Here is a 20358-nt window from a genome sequence, read left to right as displayed (position 1 = left end):
TCCCTGCCCTGCAGTCAGGGAGGGGACACGGAGACCTCTAGGAAGGGGCAGAAAGATTTGGAGAGCCTGGGGGAGCCGTGACTCATCCTGCAGCATCATTAGCTTCTCGCAGGGGTTATCATCTCCCTCCGGTACCCGAGTGGGGGCAGAGCCCTGCCTCGGGGTTAATTTAACCCTCCCCAGGCCACCGGCCCAGCCTCATGTTGGGGAGCACCCCAGGGAGCACTGAGGAGGGGAGCTGGGCAGGGGGATGTGACCGCGTGTCCCGGAGGTTGGGGACAGCAGAGCAGAGACTGTTTCTGTCCAACAAACCAAGGAGACCTCAGGGGAGCAGCCCCATCCAAAATTAATTGCTGGCAGGAAGCAGCAACCCCTCTCCGGTGTCCCCATCGCGGCACTCTCGGGGTGCTGCAAGGATGTTTTGGAGCCTTGCTTTGAAATCGGGCTGCGCCTTCCCTTTGAACGCGCCTCCGAGCCTATGCAAATGAGCTAATTAGGCCATGTGGAGCCCCGGGCTGATTGCCTGGGGCCAGCACTCATTGGCATCCCCTTCCAGCACCCAACAGGCTGCGGCTGCTCTCCCCAATCCGTGCCGGCACCGTCTGACAGCTCCCCAGCGAGACCCCCCGGCGGGCAGGGGCTGCACCGAGCTGGGGTGGGTACAGGAGGATTTTGGGCTCGTCCCCTACTGCCCGGCCTAAGGGGAAGCAGGCGTCCTCCTCGCTCATCCCCACGCTTGAAACCTCGAGCACCAGGCTCGGTATGGGGACAGGAGCCACCCCGTGGCTCCCTCAGCCCCGTGAGCCCCTCCTGGGCACACCGGGACGTGGCCGTGGGGGCTGCCCCAGGCGCCCACCCGGCATCATCCCAGGGTTTCAGCCAAAACCAGGGGCTGGAGCATCTCCTGGGCCATCGATGGCCAGTTGAGGGGTCCAGCAGCGCAGCTGGGTGCCGGGAACGTGTCAGGCGAACCCTTCCCACGGGCACTTTTCCATTTCTTCTTTTTTTTTTTTTTTGGATTTTTCTTTCTCCTCTCCCAGCCCCGCGGCGCTGCCTTTGCCCCGGGTCACCTTCGGCCACGCTGGCGGCGCGGTGCCTTTTGTCACGGCGGGTTTGTGGCCGGCCCGGGTGCCTGCTCCTGACCATGAGGTAGCGTCTCCAGCCGCTGGGTTAAAGGCTTCGCCCCGGGGATTGTTCAATCTGTTTGCTTTCCCGTCAGCCAGCCAAGGGCCGGGCACTGAAGGGAAGGCAGCGAGGTCCTGCCGGTAAGGGAACCGCCACAATTTCTTGTCCCAGAGCAGGGGGAGATGGGCACGGGCCTCGTCTGCCCGGCCACGGTGGGGACATCTCGGGGAGATGCTCTCCAAAAGCCCACCAAGGTCTGGAAGGGGGGACCCAGCTCGGGGTGCCCAAACCCAGCCTGCGATGGGAACTGAGTGCTTCCAGCCTGACCCTAGGAAATGGGGTTTTTCACTACGTTGGGCTCATAACCCCACTGCCAGTTGAAATGGTTGGAGGCTCGGGGCGTTTTCTGCTGGAAAATGCTGCTCCTTTGGAGACGGAGCGTGCCCCCGAATGCCTCCCATTTGGGGAAAGCTGCACTTGGGGATAAAAATGCAGAGAGGGGAGAGGCAGCGGGTGCAGAGCTGGGCACAGCCACCGCCTTGCTCCTAGATCACGTCATACCCGGCCACGTGGGACCTGAAACATCATCCCTAAAACATCATCCCTGAAACCCTGCAAACTCTGCCCTTTCATTTCAATATCCTCACTGAGAAATTCTGCTTCTATAAACGAACCGTTTCAATCAGCCTCGAATACCTTGGGATTTCCCCCCCAGCACACCCCCTCCGAGATTTCTCCTGCGAGGAAAATTTCAAAACACTCACTTCTGGCTCCAGCTCGCACCAGAGCCAGATTTTGAAACCTCGAGATCTTTGCAAAAGGGGACGTGTGTGTGTGTGTGTGCGTCCCCTGGGCTGGGACCTCCAAGAGAAATTCATGAGGCAACGCTTCGGCTGAAGTCATGTCCCCATGCCGAGCTGGCCACGGGGCTCGGCGGGACCACGGGACACATTCCTCCGAGTGCTGGCCCCGTTTTGGGATGATCTCAGCCCTCCTCACGTGCTTTGCCCCGTTGCTCAACCCCACAGCTGGGCATCTGCGATTTGGGGCTGGGGGAGGCGATGGCGCTTTGGGTTCATTCGTGGTGTTTTGGGATCGCTGGGGTTGTTGTGTTTGTGGCCTCCTGGCGGGGCGTATTTCTTTGGGGTCGTGGTAGAAGGGAGGATGAGTGCTGAAGGATGAGTGTTGGAGGATGAGTGTTGGAGGATGCCAGTGCCAGGCGCTGTCCACACAGTGACCCTGGGCACCCCAACCCCAAAGCTGGTAGCGACGGCACAGGAATGGTGGCACCAGAAGCACGTAGGGCAGCAGGGCATGGGCAGGGAAATCCCCCCACGTCCTGAGGAAGGATGGAAAGCAGGGGGATGTTCAGAGGGCTCAGGGCTCCCGCTGGGTTTCTTGCAGACCCCTCAGCCGTGGACATGGACCTGCTCGATGCCCAGACGCTGGCCGAGGCCCTGAGGTGGTACCTGCAGGAGCTGCCAGCCCCACTCATCCCCCCTGCCGTCTGCACCGACCTGCTCCACATGGCTCAAGGTAAGCACGGATGGGGTCTCCCCGTGTTTTGTGGGGTGGAGGAGTTTTGGGAAGCCCCTGCAAGGAAAAATCCCAATATCTCCAGCTCCTGTCCCCATCCCCTGGGGATGCTGCCCTAGGGGTAGCTTTTGGCTTTGTATGGGCAGGGAAAATTCATTGCTTTTGCAGCTCGGGATGCTGGAAGTGCCTTTAGGGCCTCACAAGCTTTTCAGCCTCTCCTGCAGACAGATGGGACTGCCGAGTTCATGGCTTTAGCTGAATTTTGTCGGCGAGGTGGCACACCTGGGGCTCACGGCCAGCAGCAGACGAGGTCCCCGGCCTGTCCAAAGGGAATAAGGCACATTGCCACGAGGTCTCCCACCTGGTCAGACCCTCTCCTTCCTCCCCAATTGCCTTTGAAATCAGATTTCCCCCTCTGACACCAGCTCTCCCTGGTCGCTGTGCCTGCCGTCCCCTTGGAGAGGGCCACGGGGACAGCTCTGGGTGAGGAAGAGGAGGGACACCGCAGCAGAAATCCCCCTGGGCTGGGGGCACCAGGCCGCCACCTTCCCCTTCCCCGTCGGAGAGGAGAAATCAAAGGCTGCCTCCCTTCCAAGGATAAAAACGCAATTAGGAAGCAATTAGCCGGGTTGCCTCGTTAAGCAGCTTCAAAGGGAAGCGCCTTCCCCCTGCAGCCCAGGCCGCTCGCTGCTGTGATGAACAGAGGCAGAACCACCGGGGCTTTCAATAAAAATAAAAATAATTTTAAAAAACACCCCCAAAAAAAAACCCCAAATCTTTGGGGAGAGGAGTCCTGGACCCGCCAGGATCCAGCTCCAGGTCCCGAGGAGCGATGCTGGAAGCTCGAGGTGCCCACGGGCACGTCCCTGTGCCTTGCCATATCCAATGTCCCCCCGTGGCAATGGCAGTGCCATGGCACCAAGAAAAAAGGGTGACACCCAAAAAGGGGTCTCCTGGCAAATCCTTTACTTCCCAGCTTGCTTTTTCTGACAGAAGACCCCGACATCTGCATATGGGATGGGGTAAAAAGAAACAGGGATTTGGGGAGGGGATGTATGGTGGCAAACCAAGGCTCCGTGGGGATCAAAGACCCCCCTCAACCCGATTTCTCCCCTTGTTGGCAGAGACCCCGGGCCTGGAGGAGTGTGGCCAGCGAGCCCGAGCCCTGCTGGCCCCCCCGGCCCTGCCGCAGCCCCAGGCACTGCTGCTGCAGGAGCTGGCCCAGCACCTCGGCCGCCTCTGCCAGGGCTCCCGCAAGAACCGGCTGTCGGCTCGGCTCCTCGGGGAGCTTTTCGGGGAGCTGCTCCTCCGCCCCGCTCCCTCCAGGTGAGCCACCCACATCCCCCCTCGCCCATCCATTTTGCATCATTTGGGGTCGGGAGTAGTTTTGTCGTGTGCCACCTCCTTACATCCACGGGGGAGCCTTGGGGTGGTCGGTTTGGGGACCCCCAGGGACATCCAGCTGCTGGCACCCTCACGGCCACCCTGTTGTCCCCACAGCGCCGAGGCGAGCCCCGAGCTCTGTGCGAGGATCCTCGAGTCCCTCATCGTGGCCAGCGAGGCGGCGGAGCTGCCGGCAGCCCCCGGTAAGGGACACGCGGCCGGAGGGGTGGTGGCGGGGGGCAGAGCTGGTGGCACGGCTTGGGGACAGCCACCGGGGGGGTCTCGGCAAGATGAGGGCTCGGTGAGATCTGGCTGGGGTTTGGGAGGGAAAAGATAGCAACACAATGATAATATGGTGAGGGATCATGAATCAGAAGCAAATCTGGGTTTACGATTTGGACTCTGCCCCTCCTGTTTGGTGGCAGTTTGTGCCCCGTCCTTGTCCCCAGCCCCAGGATGTGCCTCTGTGCCCCCTGGATGGGATGTGGCATATCCCAAAGGACGGACACGGCAGGGAGGAAGGGTGCTGGTGGCACAAACCACAGCCCCCCAGGACTGTGGAGGTCCATCCCTGCGGGATCCCGTCCCCAGCCAAGCCCCAGCCACGTCCCTGTCCCCGCACCGAGCCACCCAGGAGCCGCAGCAGCTCCCAGACCCCCCACTCGGAGATCTGTTGGCGCTGGCCCCGGGGACTCCAGGCTCCGTGCGCTCCCTCCCTGCAATATATCTGGGTCCCTGTCATCGCCCTGCGGCGCTGGGGGGTGGCCGGGCAGGATTACAACTCCTAATATCCCCCATAAATCAGCCTTTCAGTCCCAGCGGCTGATTTATGGCTCCCGTCCCCGAGACCGGGGCGTCTCTTCCCCTGCCGATCCAGATGTCGGGCAGCTGTGGCCCAGCCGTCCCCAGGCTCTGCGTGACAGTGACATTCTCACCGATGTCCCCAGATATTATGGTGGCACCGGTCACACCCACCACAGCAGGGCTGGGCAGGATTTTGGGGGTTCCCATCCCCTTTTTGGGTTCCGATCTCCTCTAGGGGTGCGAGCCAGGATGGCTGCGTGCCCCCAGCCGGGTCCGGCTGCTCCCTTCGCATCCAGAAGCGAGGATGTGATTACTCGGCTGTCATCACGTTCGGATGTCGGGAAGCTTAATTAAATGCCTGTAAAGCACTCGGGGGAGCAGCGGATGAAAGGCGCCCTATATAAAGCGCGAGGAATTATCATTAGGCAGGGGCCGCGCGCCTCCGGCCCGGCCCGGCCCCCCGCGACCTGGCACCGACATTATTTGGGTGTGTGGAGCGGTGGCTCTGTCATTCCCCGTGTCGGGGAGCTATAAATACCCCGCAAGAACACGGCGGGGGTGTGCAAACAGCCCGGGAATAGGATCCAGGAGCTGACACGGAGGAAACCGCGCTGTGACCTCAGGCTGAGTCAGGCACAGACGTACCCGGGGCGCGGGGCACCACAGGGGTATGGACGGCGGGTATGGGGTCGTGTTTGGGATGGTGGCCCCAGGAGGCTCCCATCAGGACCCGTACCATCAGCAGGGACTGCAGCAGGTGCCCAAAAGCACCCCAGGGACACGGGGACATCGCGGGGGGCAGAGGGGGACGGGGGGCGCACAGAGCCCCCGATCCCCCGGGGCTGTTTGCGGAGCTGGGCGAGGGGGAGGGAAGGCGAAGGGAAGCAGTGATGTAAATACCGGCTCAGCTGAAGGAAGATGACTTCATCTCCTTTTCCTCTCCTGCTGCTATTTATAGGCACTTTAATTTACTCCCCTTTGCTTTATTATCTCTCCGGCAAGCCGTTAGCCCTCAGACAGCAGGATGCCTTTATTCACCATGCAGCAAAGTCTGGTGGAAAAAAAAATAAAATAATGCCACCACCGAAAAAAAAAAAAAAAAAAGAAAGAAAGTCAAAAGCAGAGGCAGGGAAAGCAAGCAGAGCGCTGAGGGGACGGGAGCATCACTGTCCTTCGGTGCGGATTTGGGGAGAAAATGCGCGGATTTCAGCTCCGTTTGGGGATGAGCTCCTTCAGAGCAGGGTTTTAGCGGAGAACAGCCTGGCGGTTTCCAAGCCCAGGTCTTCCCTGGGGGCCGTGCTGCTGGCAGGGGACAGGGTGGGCTGGCAGGGGACAGGGCCAGCTGTCCCTCTGCAGGACACCCGGCGTGGCAGCCACCCCCGCATCGCTCTCTCCGTCTCTGCTCCGCGTCCGTCCCCTTGTCGCGACGGGCCGGTGAGCGTGCCAGGAAGGGGACGGGAGCATGACTAGCAGGAAAAGGGATTTGGAGTTATAAATACCACCAGCGCATCTCCTGCTGTCCCTGAGAGCGTGGCGGAGCTGGGCAGGGGGCAGATGGCACCGGGGCACTTTCCTCGCAATTGGGATTTTGGGATGCGGCCACGAGTGGCTCTTGGCTTGGGAAATCGGCCACGGGGAGACACGAAACATCCCAAGGAGGCCAAAAGGAAAGGGATGAGCCTTGCCAGAGCACCTCCAGGTTGTTTTGTCTCTCAGCCTATGTTTCATCCCATGGGGATGTCAGGGGGGAGCCCCCAGGACAGGTTAAAAAGAGGAAAAACCCATCCAAAACCCCCTGGGTAGAGGGTGAGGAGAGGCGAGTGGTCTGCTGCGAAGATCTTTGGTTCTGGCTGCCCTAACCTGAAGATAACACAGAGCAAATTAATGCTGGGGAGGAAAAAAAAAAAAAAAAGAGAGATCAAGAGCCTAGCTAGTGACGTGAGATGGGGAGAGTGGCTAAAAATAACAGCTCCCCCAAGGCACGGGGAGGAACACGCCGAGGATGCGCGCTCTTGCGATCCCAGAAGGAGCCTCGTGCCTCTCCAGCTGCTCCGGCCCGAGCGCAGCTGAGTGGGGTGAAAGCAGTGGGGAAAGCCTCTGGGGTGCCCACAAGGTGGCTGAACCTCCACGAGGCCACGCAGGGCAGCACTGGGGCGAGAGGTGCGGGTCTGTGCCGTGGACCAGGGAGCGATGCTGCCCGCTGGAAACCAGCCCCATGGTGCAGCAGAGGATGGGGAACCCCCAGCACCCCAGGCACCCAGCTGGGGGGCAGATGCTGCTGCATCCCGCAGGCAGATTTCGGTGGAAGACCCTGGAGGTGCTGCCTTCACAGCTAATTTTAGTCTGTATTTAATTAATGGTGGAGCGGGGAGGGCAGTGGGCACCTTGGAGGAGCAGGGGACCCCGGCAGGGATGCAGGATGGGGCCGCACACACACACACACAGCCTGGAGGGATCCGGCCCCGCTCTGGGGACCTTCTGCTGGCGGAAACATCGCTCAGCTCGGATTGAAACCCTTTTCCTCCCCAGCCTGCATGGCCGGGGCTGATAAAGGGCCGCTCGGACCCACAGCATTGTGCCACCAAACAATGACCGGCCGGGGAGGAAGCGGCTGCCCGGGGGCTGGGGTGAGGACTGAGCCCCTCAGTGCACACCGTGTTTCTGGGCCTTATTCCTTTCTTTTTGGCTGATGTTTTGGGATGGTCTGGGCACCAGAACCAGGAGCATCCTCTCCTGGGTGGCAGCAGAGGGGCAGGAGCACATCGGCTCCTTAGGAGACGTCGGGAAGAGGGTGGCTGAGCCTCCGTGATGCCATCAGCACCGCCAGGGTGGCAGCGACGGAGCTGGGGACTGGGCAGCTGGTGGCTGCTGGTGAGAGGGCAGCAGAGCTCCTTGCAGCCTGCTGCCTTTACAATCTATTAACGTCATCTCGCTGCTCCAGCCGGGAGCCGCGCGGGCAGCAGAAACGCTCGGGCACAGATCAGATCAGAGCAGGATTTCAATTACAGTAATCAAAGGTGACACAGATAAGAAACCTCTGCTCTGTGAAACCACGGCAGCTGTCCGCTGGCTCCAACCCGCAAGCAGCGACAGCGGCTCCATCAAAATCACTGGAGTGGCACTAGGGTAAAATTGGATTGCGAATCCATTTTCAGCTGGCGTGGTGGAAAACGCTTTCCCTGCACTCCTTGGGGAAGAAATCCACCTTCCCAGGGGGCAGCAAAGGGGGAAGGTGCCAGGCGTGGAAATGGAGATGTTGCCCTGGCTGCCATCCTCAGCACGGGACTGCCCACCCCCAGTGCCATCCCATCAGCATCACCCCTTCGTCCTGCGCCCAGCCTTCGTGCCCTGGGGATGGCTGCGCTTCGGCTCCATCCCAGATCCCCTCCTGGCCGTGCCCCTCAGTGTTTTCTCTGCCATCTGGCTCCTGGTGGTAGCAGGGATGTCAGGGGGGCTCCATGTGCTGATGAGGGAGCCGGCCATCCCAAACCGGAGTGGAGCTTGTGAAGAATTTCCAACATCAAAAAAGAAAAGAAAAAGAGGAAGAGAAAGATAAAAAGAGAAAGAAAAAGCAAAAGATAAAAGAAAAAGAGGAAGAGAAAGATAAAAAGAGAAAGAAAAAGAGAAAGAAAGAAAAAAGAGAAAGAAAGAAAGAAAGAAAGAAAGAAAGAAAGAAAGAAAGAAAGAAAGAAAGAAAGAAAGAAAGAAAGAAAGAAAGAAAGAAAGAAAGAAAGAAAGAAAGAAAAAGAAAATGGGAAAGAGAAAGAAAAAGAAAGAAAGAGAAAGAAAAAGAGAAAGAAAGAGAAAGAAAGAGAAAGAAAAAGAAAAAGAGAAAGAAAAAGGAAAGAAAAGGAGAAAGAGAAAGAAAAAGAAAGAAAGAGAAAGCAAAAGAGAAAGAAAGAAAAAGAGAAAGAAAGAGAAAGAAAAGGGGAAAGAGAAAGAAAAAGAAAGAAAGAGAAAGCAAAAGAGAAAGAAAGAGAGAAAAAGGGAAAGAGAAAGAAAAAGAAAAAGAGAAAGAAAGAGAAAGAAAAAGGGAAAGAGAAAAAGAAAATAAGGAAAAGGAAAAGCAAAAGGAAAAGGAAAAGGAAAAAAAAAAGAAAAAGAAAGAAAAGAGAGAGAAAGAAAAAGAAAAAAGTGAAAGAAAAAAGAAGAACTAGGGGAGAAGCTGAACAAAATGCCTTAACCATACTGTTATGGATCAGCTGGAGACAAATTTGGGGGGATTTTGGATCTCAACCAAAGCTGGAGGTGCGGCTCGGGGCACCCCCAAGCACCCAAATGTCCCCGTGGCATTTTGGCCCAGCGGAGGCGGCTGCCGCCCACTGCGCTCCCCCTGTTCTGGCCGCTCAGCTCCCACTCCCCTGGCTCATTGCTTTGGTTTGAAGAAACTTTGGCAAGAAATCTGTTGGGACTGAAGCAGAGGGTTGAGTTTGGGGGTTTTTTTGGTAGCGCAGAAAGCAAAAGCAGGCACTGGCCCTACCTGGATGGCCTCGCCCCACTGTTCTGGCCGCTGCACGCCTATCGGAGGAGCTCTGCTCCTGGCCTCCGACAGCTGTGTAGAAGCACTAAACCGAAACATCTGGAACGTTTCAGCCAGAGAAACCCAAGCGTTTTGGGGTCCAGAATGATCCAGATGATCCAAGACAAATTCACGAGCCATCGGGCTTGACCTGAAGCTGTTGCTTCCAGCAAGAAGCCCTCATCCAAGCCATCCCGTCCCGGCTCGTAGCGGGATGCGCAGCACCGAGCACAGCCAGCCCAAAAATCCCTCCGTGCTGGCTACTCCTGATCCCGTCCAATTTCAGCTTTTTCCCCACAAAAAAAATGATAGGAAACGGTGGTGCATGCACGGCACTTCCCTTCCGGGGAGCCTGTCCCTCGCTAGCTCAAGGGGACGAGGCTCGGGTTCCTTTTTCCAAGAAGGGTGGATGCGCTTTGCAGACACAGATAAGGGATTTCGCCATCTGGAACAGCTTCGGGTTTCTTTTCGGGTGCCTCCTCCCCTCTCGTGGCCTCTGCTCGGGCTCCCCGCGGCTCCCCGAGAGCGGAGGCCGCCTCCTTTCGGCAATTAATCCGGGCGCGCTTCCTGCTAACGAGGCTCCCCACTTTAAATTATAAATGGCCCTCGGCGTGTGTGCACACAGACGCACGTGCGCACGCGGAGAATCCTTTAAGGCCATCATTAGCTGTAATTAGCGGGCTCTGTCACTCATCTTTGGCAGTTCGCGACGAGCCCCGAGTCGCAGGAATCCGGCGGCGGATAAAATAAACACGGTTTCAAACAGTTTGGAAATAACAAGCCCTCATTAATCAGACAAGCCCCAAAGGGGAGCGCTGGGGGAAGCGGCAGCCTCTCCGCCATCTCCATGAGCGGGGCTTTGGGGGCTCGGCTCCCCCCTTCCCACCCCTGCCCCGAAATGCGGGATGGTCTCACTTCTGGGCTGTTTGAGCCTGAAACTGGGTGAAACCTCCCCAAAAAGGCTCCTGCATGGTTCTTCCCTAGGGGCAAGCAGCCGAGGCAGCGCAGGGCTCAGGATCTGGCCCTGGATGCACATTAAGGGCATGGGGGAGGCAGCGGGAGCATCTGTAGGATCCCCCAGCATGGGGCAGAGAGGGATTTGGGGTCAGGGCTGGTGCGAGGGAAGTTTCCTGGGAAGCAGGGGGAAGCGGGGAGGGTTTTTGTTGTGTGTGGTTTTTTTTTTTTCAGCTGTCACAGCTGCAGCTAAATCACCGCGAATAGGAGGGGAACGGGACACACGAGGCTGGATTACATTACAAAGGAGCAGTCCATCATGGGGTATTTAAAATAAGCCGCTTAGATGCACAGTAGCAGATTTGGAGTGCTAAGGGAATTGAAGGCGCTGTGGCTTTGCAAGGCTGGATCAGATCTGGTGAAGATGCCACTTAGGACAGCACATCCCGTCCTGCCTCGCTGCCCTGCCCTGGGGGACACGCACGTGGCCCCGCTGGGGACCAGCCCAAGGTGACCCTGGCTGCGCTGGGGTGGGCGACAACGTCCCGTGGCACCTTCCTGGGATGCACAGTGGGTTCAGCCCCTCTTTGGGTGGTGCTGAGCCCCGTGGGTAGATGTATGGTGAAACAGCTCTGGGCTGGGGATGCCCAAAGGGGAGCTGTAAATGTGCTGCTCCTCCTAGCTGGGCTCAGCTCAGCTCCAGGGAAAGGGATTTCAGCCCAGGCAGGCATTTCCCCAAAGAGCATCCTTTTGAGAAATGGCATTTCCCACACCTCTGGGCCGCTCCGATCCCAAGGGCTCACCCGTGGTGGCCCCGCAGGGACATCCCTTGAAGCATCGCCCCATCACCAGCCGTGCCCCCAGCCATCACGCCGCCCATCCCTTTGCACCCAGCGAGGGCAGGGACACAGAAACATGCCCACAAAATCTGTGGCCACATGTCCGATTAGGCTGTGGGACCGCCTGCCCCTCTCCTTGCCCTTCTCCTGCGCCCTCTGTCCCCTCCTCACCCCGCTGGGCTGCTGCGCTCCGCTGCTGCGCTCCTGCGGGTTTACCCGCTGTCCCCAGCTCCCCCCAGCATTAATCCAGGGGAGGATTAAGGTTAACAAGCTCCTGGAGCCGCCCAGCCCTCGTGCCTGCCTGGGCAGACCACTCTGTCCCGGTCCCGAGGAGGGCACAGCGCCCTGCTGTCCCCAGGGAGCCGCCTGATGGCCCCCAAATCCCCCCACCCCATATCCCCCAACCTCTTCCCCCCCAGCACACACCTCACACTCGGCATGGCACACGTTCACCTCACCCCATATCGGTTCCCACTGCCATCCCTGAGGGTTCGGGGCTCCAAAACCTCCCTGAGCATCTCCCCCCCCCACCTGCAAGCCCAGGGGATGGGGATGGGGATGGAGGGGGGGGGTCTTGGCCTCTCCACCCTCCTCCCCCCATCCCCTGGCTGCTCAGCCCCAGGGCTCCCGTTCCTAGACAGCTCTGGGCTCCTGGCAGCGGGTTTGCACACACGGAAAATGTCTTAATCCCCTGATCCCTGCCCCACGCTGCCCACCACAGCCATAATCCCTGCGGGGATGCAGCCAGGGGGCTGGGGACCCTCTCTGGGACCCCCACACGGTGCTGGGACCAGCACTGGGGGACAGGGTCCCCGGGGTGCCGCTGCCATGGGACGGGATGGTCTGGGCAGAGCTGCCACGCTCCTGTACCAGCCCCATAGGGAACAGGGCTTTTAGAAGAGGTGGTGTATTTCTAGAGCTATTTTCTTAGCTTTATTTGGGATTTCTATATGCATTAAGCTGAGTGTAGCCCCCATCCCCTGCCCCATATCCCCCCCGCAGCAGCTCACCCACGTGGGGAGCACGGGAACGGATCCCCCCCGGCGTGCGGGGTGCCAGAGCGCCCCGTCCCCAGCCCCAGCCCTATTTCCACTCTGCCTTCACCTGCGCTGACCCGGGAGCCGTAATCCCCCTCCTGCTGCACCTGCAGGACGCGGCTGGGTTATCTCAGCAGCTGGTCCCAGCCGGGTGAGCTGAGGCCACCAACGGGGCCGGTGGCTGCGGGACGAGGGACGCGCGGTGCCAGCCCCTGCAGGGGAGCAGGGCAGGACGGGCTCCATCCTACAACAGCACCAACCCCAGCCCCGAGGGAAGAGGGCTTGGGATGGGGGAACCCAAACGGGAGGAGGAGGAGGAGGAGGAGGAGGGCGAGAGGCTCAGCACCACCTCTGGGGGCTGGAAATGGGCACAAGGACCAAAAAAAGCGCTGTTTGCAGCCGCGTCTCCTATATTTATAAGAAGCAAAGAAGATGCTGGGATAGCGGCTGAGCTGAGCTTTTAACCAGGCAGATTACACTTAGCAGGAGCATTTACCTCTGCCTCTAATCCGCCTGCCACAAAGACTTGCTAACTCCTTCCCGTATTTAACCGGGAGGCTTTGAACCCGGTTTTTGCCACCGATGCGCCCGGCGCCCACCCGAGGGGGAAATCCCGCAGGAGCAGCCACTTCACATGATTTCCCTGTGATTTTGCTCCAGGTTTATGGGTTGGCAAATGGTTCAGCGATGCTGAGGGTAAATTGTTCCCTCAATTGTTCCCAATGGGTTTGGGGTTGGTGCTGGCACCCTGGTGGTGTCCCCATGGGCACCAGCCCGGCGATGTCCGTGCAGGTGGAGCTGGTTGGGGTGCACCGTGGTGGCAGGGGAGCTGAAACCTGCAGGGTTAGCTGAGCCAAAAGGGAGATAAAATATGTCTGGGAGGTCAGTGAGGGGGCTCAGGGCCCTGCCTGCCCCAGCTGGTGCCAACTGGGAGGACTGGTCCCCAGTGCCCGGGTGGGTGAGGTCCCCGTGACATGGATGCGCTGTGGGTCAGGGCTAGAGGCACAGCAAGCTCCTTGGGGAGCAGCAGCAGCCCGTGCCCATGTCCCCATCCCCACCCAAAGGCTCCAAATGCTCGAATCAGGGCAAAAAGCCACATTGGGAGGCTGGGAGGGTGCAAGCACACCGGCACTTTGCTGTTTATTCCCTTCCTGCGGCCTTTCTAATGAGAAAACCATCAAATTTCAGCAAATTCCCCCAAAAAAAACTAGCAGTAGCCTCTGGGAAATGATTTTTCCCTGGTGGGGTGAGCAGGGCTGGAGATGGCCGGCCGCTGGTTATAGCAAAGCACACCCAGACCCTTTCCCAGCACGGACACGTCCCGGTGCCGGGACCCCAGCAGCATCGCCCCGCGGCGCGGGCGAGAGCAGCCCCAAGGCGCCGGTGCCGGGCGAGTTTCTCTCCTGACCGACCGCTCCTTCAAGCACCCGTAACTCCCTCTAATGTGTTTTTCTTCTTCTCTCTCCTCTGGGGATGGAATTATTCTGGCTTTGTGCGAAAAAAAAAAAAAAAAAAATGGCTCTGAAGTGCTTTGGAAGTGGAAACCTCCCATTACGCTTCTGAAAAATGATATTAATCTTCCCTCTCCCTTTATGAAGTGCTCTCTCTCCCAGATGGCTCGGGACTGGAGGTAGGCATTTGATGTGGAAATAACCCTCGCTGCAGGAGCCCTTTTGATGTCTGTTTGTCACGGGGCTGGTGGCAGGCGTCCCTGCCCATGGCACGGGGTTGGGACCGGGTGACCTTCGAGGTCCCTTCCACCCAAACCATTTTGTGGTTCTGTGAGGTGGGCATTCAGCTCCTGGGAACCCAGCATCGTTCACCAACCCCGTGTCAGGTCTGGAAATACTCAGCAGGGCGAGGATGGTAATAAAGGACAGGTCCAATAAAGGACCGTGCGTGGTGGTAAAAGGCTGAAGCAACGGGAGGTGGCTCTGCTCTTCTCCCCAAAGTGAAATCAGGCAGGGGATGGCAGCAGGGTGAGGGTGAGACCTCCGTTTTCCCACATTTGCCACCGATTTCCCGGCGCGGGCACTGCTGGCGGCGATTTTAACGCAGGCGCCGCTCCGTGTGTGAAGGAGGAAGAGTTACTGAGTTACTGCAGGAAGGGCTCGGGATCATCCCGCTCCTCCGCGAGTAATGTTGCACAGCTCCTCTTAAAATTGGACCTGAGGAATTTACAGAGTGGTTATTGTGCATTCCTTGGAAAAATAAAATAAAATAAAATCTGAGCGAGTAGTGCCAGTGCACTAAAGCGACGAGCAGAGGAAGTGAAAAATATTTTGAATTCCTATACAGGGTTACATTTCAAAACCGTCCTGCTTTCAGAATTAGGAAGGGGTGGCTTTTTTCTCTCCTTTTTTTTTTTTTTTTTTTATCCCCCTAATTTCTCTGAACTTGTTACAAGTCTCCTTCCATTTTGCTCACCGTTTCCAAGCGGCTAGAGAAAGGGAGGCCTGGCACGCCGACAGAGATGTGAAGTGCACAAAAGGGAGCCGAGTGTGGGCCGATAATTCTGTAATTGGAGCCGCTCGAGGCGAAATTTTTTTTTTTTTCTTTTTTTTTTTTTTTTTTTTGAGCCAGCCTAAATGGGGATCGCTGAAACCCTTCACAATCGCTCCGCCAGGGCTCTTCTTTAATGGATTGCTCCGTTTAACTCTCTCTGTTTGTCACTGGCGAGATGACAAGAGGAATTAGTGTGCTGGAAAATAGAAGGTGAATGGCAGCTCCCCGGCCCGCTTCCACGGCCCCGCCGTCCCCGGGGTGCCGCGGTGCCAGAGCCGGCTTGCAGGCAGCTCTGCGGCCCCGACAGAGGAGGAGGGGAGCTCGCCTGCAAAAAAAAACAGCAGCTCCAGCACTAAAACGAGCCTGTGGGGAAAAATATGGGGTCCGCACATCGGGCTGGGGGGTCCTGGAGCACCACACGTGGCTCCAGGCTGGGGAAGACCTCAGTGTCCCAGTGAGGCCGAGTCCCAAACCTTTCTTGGGCTGCAAAACAGCTCTGTATTTTGCTTTTACAGCCCGGAGGTTTGTTTTTTTTTAAAGCACTGTGGGTTAATGTCAGCCTGCCGGGGGCGTGGGGCGTCTGGGTGGGAGCACTCGCCGGCGGAGGGGACGCGGCGCAGGCGCTGCTTTGGAGATGCTCGGACACCTCCATTGTCTGCAGGCAGCCTCGGAAATTTTGGCAGCGCCGATGCCCCGAAGCTAGAGATGTACCTTTCGCTTTTCCCATGAAATTCCACTCCGGTTTGGCAGAGTTATAGCAAAAAAAAAAAAAAAAAAAAAAAAAAAAGTTTGAAAATCGCCATTTCCCTTCTGCTGCCTGCATTCCTCAGGAAGGCTTTGGCAGCCTGTCAGAACAATAACTGAACGTGAACTTTCTGAAGAGCTGGCCCTGCCAAAGCAGCGAGCCGGCGCGGCATGTCCTTTCCCTCACCCCCCTTCCCTCCCCATGCCCACCCCTCGAGCACCCATCCCGGGCACCCTTGGGTGCGGACGTGCCCGCTCCAGGCAGCAGGAGGCAGAGCCCGGCGGGGCAAAGCAAGGCTCGGGTCCTCTCCCCGTGCAGGAGAGCAGTGCTCAGCACCCATCCTGCCCCGTTACTCCTGTGGCTTTTGGGGCAAAACCCCCCCCAGAGCAGCGGGGAAAGGCTGGGTCAGGTTTTGCCCAGGGATGCACGAGGTCCAGCAGCAATAACCGACGTTGTGGAGGTTTATTTAAAAGATCCTATTTTTTTCTTTTAACTGCTATTTCCTATGTGAAAAGAATGTTGTTTACAACGCGAAGCCAAGTGCTTTTAAGCTAGGAAATGCCTGGTGTATGATTCCTTGCAAGCTCAGCTCCGCGCGCGTGCACCGTGCCACGACCCCCACGTGCGCCCTCCCTTACTTCAGCCTCGTCCACCCCAACGTGGACAGCGAGGACACGAGCTGCTCGGGCAGCCATAAATAAGACACTTCCTAGCACAGAAGTGTTCCGTTTTCAGGTTTTTGCAGACCGCATATTATTCCTTAATGCAGGTTTTTAAGGCAGTATGTAATTTCCAAACCAAAGCGCCCTACTCGGGCACGCTCGCCGAGCTTTTCCTCACCACAGAAATGCGGCCACAGCTGGGGTGGAGCAAGGCAACGCTTTCACAGCCTATGAGGACACGAACCGACCCCGTAAATCACAGGGGAGGAAGCCCGGTCCCCGTTATAAGCGGGTGGCTCCCCCCGGTCCCGCTTCCCGCGGAGCTGCGGGGGGACACGGGGAGGGGAACCGCTGTCACCTCACCCCGTCACCTTATTGCAGTGCAGGGGTTGATGCTCTTAATCTGATGGCAAATGCTCCGTGGTCCCTTGGGTATTTTGGGGGACAGGTTTGTCTAATCCCAGGGGAAGATGGAGCTTGCAGCATCCTCCATCACTTGCTGGAGGCAGGCCATGGGTTAGGGCAGACACTTCCCGATCCCCGGTGCCTGTGCAGTGCAAGCAATGCCATGGGGTGTTTTCTGCCATTTGGGGTCACCCTTTCCAGCTGCAAAATCGCCCTGCCTTGTGCCAGATCCCCACCAGCAGGCCCTGAGCCTGTGCTCTGACAGCAGCGGTCACATTCAGACCTCGGGAGCAGCCAGAGGTCTCCAGGTTGTCCCCAAAACCTCTCATCACCTTAGTGCATTTGGCTGGTGGCACTGCGGACTCAGGACATGACCTGTAGGGTCGGGGTACATGGAAGGGGGTCCACTTGGGGCTGTAGGCACCGGGGCAGATGTGTTGGAGGGACAGCACACAAGCAGCGCTCGCCTTTTGGTCTCAATTTGCAGCAGGGCTGGCGGCGAGGGCCGGTGCCGTGCGTTTTGTGGTGGTGCTGGAAAGTGGCTCTGCCACGAGCTGGTGTCCAGCCAGACCCAGACCACCCCCAAGCTCTCGGTGTCCTCCTGGTTTCGTTTCTCTTCTCCGGAGAGCCGTGACGTGTTTCTTGCACGCTTTGCACAAGCAGAGGGCTGTGTAAGGCAGTCGGCGTGCTGGGAAAGGGAGAGCCCTGTGTGTGTGTGCTGGGAGCCGAGTAATCCTGGGCACATTATAAGCTCAGTTTTGAGGAATAAAAACACATTAATATTCCGTTCTCTCAAGGCATTATCCTACTGTTTACCATTAGACACAATCCTCTGCCTTAAATTGCGTCTTTGATTAAAGCAGCAATGAGAGAAACCAGGGCTAATAACAAAATGCATTCTGCTTTAAATCACTAAAGTGAAAACATCAATAAGCTGCAGCCATCAGCGCCGCCATGAAAATGAAGGCAACCATCATGGGAAACAGCAAGAGTGAAATCCACTTTGCCAGCATAAAAGCCAAATAATTAGGTCTTATGTGGGTGGAACTTGTAACAAGGTGCAGGAAGGGGGGAAATGAGTTTCAGCCCTAGCCTCCCTCCTCCTCCAGAGCTGCTCACGAAGTTTTGGGGTGGCGATGGGGCCAGCAGACCCCGTTTTTCTCAGCTCAGTGGGGTCGGCAGTGCCTCGGCCCCATCCCCGCCGGCACCCTCGGGCCCCCCCTGCACCATCCGCAAGGTCTCGAGCGGGCTGGAGGCGGCACAGCGTTATTAGCACGAGAAATTTAATTTAAAAAAAATTAAGACAGGGGAACCCTATCTGGCGATCACGGATTAATCAGGGCTTGTAGATGAGGATGTGAAATTAATTTCTTGGCGGCGGGCTGCCTGAACCTCAGCCCTGTGCCCCAGCGCCAGTCCCTCCAGGAGCTGTTACCAGAGCGGGGCTGGCTGGGGAAGGTCTCTGGGAGGGATCAGCAGCCCCCAGCCCCATACCCCTTAGAAAAGGGCAGCGTTTGGGTCTCCCCTGGTTTACTTGTGTGAGGAGAACCCTGCCAGGAGCCCTCCACCATGGGCCAGTGTGTGAGGAATTCCCAATAATGAACCCTCAGTGCTTTAAAACGTAAAGGTGCTGGGCTTCTGACACAGCCCATGTCCATCCACGAAGGACCCAAGTGTGCCTGGCCTTGCCAAAGGGTTTTTCCCTCATTTTTGCCCCTTTGGCCGTCCTCTGGGGCTGCTCTGCAGGGCACAGGCTCCAGGACTAGACCCAAGACCCAGGACCCCAAGACTCCAGGACCTCAGGGCCCAAGACCCCAAGACCTCAGGACTCAGGGCCCAAGATCCCAAGACCCTGGGACCCCAAGACTCCCCCCGCAGCACGGGGTAGCAGCGGGCAGCCCCGGTGCCGGTTCCGAGCCCCCCGCCCGCCGGTGCCGCGGAGCGCAGCCGGGCCCCGTCCTTGCCCCGAGCCCGCCCGCGCCCCCTTTGTCCCCCCACTCCCCCTCAGCGCCCTTCTCCCTTTGTCCCGCTTAGTAACCGGGGCTGCCGGCCAATCAGCACCGAGCCGGCCGGCTTCTCCGCCAGCCGATTGGCCAGCCGGCCCTGAGCCCTCCGCCAATCGGCGCGCTCGCCGCTCGCTCAGACAAAGGCAGCAGCTCTGGCAACGGGGCTCTGCTCCCCCCTCCCTCCCCTCCTTCCCCTCCCTCCCCCCTCCTCTTCCCGCCCCTCGCGCGTGCTCCGCGGCGGCGGCCCCTTGGCGCCGGGCCAGCGGGGAGGGGAGGGGGAGCGGGTCGTACCACCTCAGAGCATGGGGGGGGAAGGGGAGAGAAGAGCGAGCAGCGGGAAAAAATATAAAAGAGGATAAAGGGATATATATGTAGAGAGACAGATTTATCGAATGGCGTTTTATTTTTAAGGCTGTGTTTCACGCAGATAAGGAGGGGAGAGAAAAACCCACCCCTTTTTCGCGTAATGGGCCCGCCCCGCCCCGCCCCGCCGAGCGCGCTGAGGGGAGGAGGGGGCGTGGCCTGGCGGCGGCCAAGAGGCGGCAGGCGGTGGCCGGGCCCCTCAGAGCCGCCTTAAAATGACGCCGAGCGGGGCCGGCGGCGGCGCGCACAGCCCGGGGCCGCCGCCCGCGACACCCGCCCGCAGCCGCCGGCCCCGCGAAGGGCTCTGAGGCGAAGCTGCCGCCGTTAGGGGCTCCCCCCCGATCCGTTTTGGCCGTTTCCTCGTCGTTTTGGGTGTTTTTTTGGGGTGTTTTTGGCTCGCCGGCCGGCGGTTTTTTGAAAATCCCCCCGAAAAATGGCGAGGGGTGGGGGGCCGGGGAAGTGGCTGCCGTGTGGAAAGGTGGCTTTTTAAAGAGGAAAAGCTTTTTAAACAGGAGAAAAAAAGCGTTTTAAACAACAAAAAAGAAGCACTCTATTATATATATATATATATCTACCTATATATTATATATATATAGCACTACCTACTTCAGTTCCTGCAGGGCAGCTTCTCTGTGGCAATTTTTTTTTTTGAAGTGAAATTTTGCGGTTTTTCTTTTCCAAGGGGGTGTGATATCCTCGGAAGGCTCCCCCCCTTTTCTTATTTTTATTTTTATTTTTTTTTATTATTATTTTTTTTTTATTTTAAATTCTCCGACTCCCCGCGCCAGGCTGCAGCCCTTGGCGCCGCGATGTACAACACGGTGTGGGCTATGGAGCGCGATGACCCGGACTGGAGGGAGGTGATGATGCCCTACTCCACCGAGCTGATATTTTATATAGAGATGGACCCCCCAGGTAGGGAGCCCGGGGCTGGCTGTGCGCGTCCCCCCGCCGCTGCCGTCCCTTCCCCGTGCCCGGCGGAGGGGTGGTCTGCAGGGGGAGAGGACGACCAGGGGGGTTAAGCCATCTACGAAGCCTGCTTGGACTCCTGGGTGACCCAAACCTGCTGGTTTTGGAGCAGAAGCGCTTGAATTTTAACGCCGGGGTTTCGGGGGGCAGCAGCGGTTGGGAAGGTGGAGGAGCGCGGCAGGAGGAGGGCTGCGCCCAGCTCCTCTCTCAGCATCTTTTTGGCCAAAAAAAAACCAACTGCCTTCTGTTTAAAGCGTCTATTCCAGCTGTATTCATCTCTGGAGCAGCGGTTTTATCAGCCTCTTCACCTGCGTGCCTTTATGTGCCCGTAACGCCTTGATGGCAGTGGTTTGCCTCGCTCCGTTCAGGTTTGGTTTAACAGTTTCCCCAGCTCCTGAGACCCCCTTTCTCTCCAGCACGTTCAGTGTGTGTCGTCTCCAGGTTTTGTTCTTGCTGGGGGAGAGGCTGGGATACTTTCCTCGAGGCAGCCTTACTGCATAGCCTTT

The 20358-nt window shown here is 58.1% G+C and overlaps 1 protein-coding gene across 2 annotated transcripts in view; it reads left to right on the top strand.

Annotated features, from left to right (window-relative positions):
* LOC311440322 (phosphatidylinositol 3-kinase regulatory subunit gamma) overlaps positions 1–20358 on the top strand; it is a 58599-nt gene that overhangs the window by 6209 nt on the left and 32032 nt on the right. The window contains exons 5-7 of one of the 2 annotated variants that reach the window (XM_084527061.1): positions 2530–2661; positions 3786–3987; positions 4162–4247. In XM_084527061.1, coding sequence (XP_084383187.1) covers positions 2530–2661; positions 3786–3987; positions 4162–4247 — 420 coding nt within the window. Of the gene's footprint in view, positions 1–2529; positions 2662–3785; positions 3988–4161; positions 4248–19109; positions 19799–20358 lie in introns of those variants that run through there. The other variant, XM_084527062.1, reaches the window with a different exon arrangement.

The sequence above is a fragment of the Aythya ferina genome (genome assembly GCF_964211825.1).
Source record: "Aythya ferina genome assembly, chromosome: 8".
Lineage (NCBI taxonomy): Eukaryota > Metazoa > Chordata > Aves > Anseriformes > Anatidae > Aythya > Aythya ferina.
The sequence above is the reverse complement of the archived record's forward strand: the minus strand, read 5'-3'. Positions and strand labels throughout refer to the sequence as shown.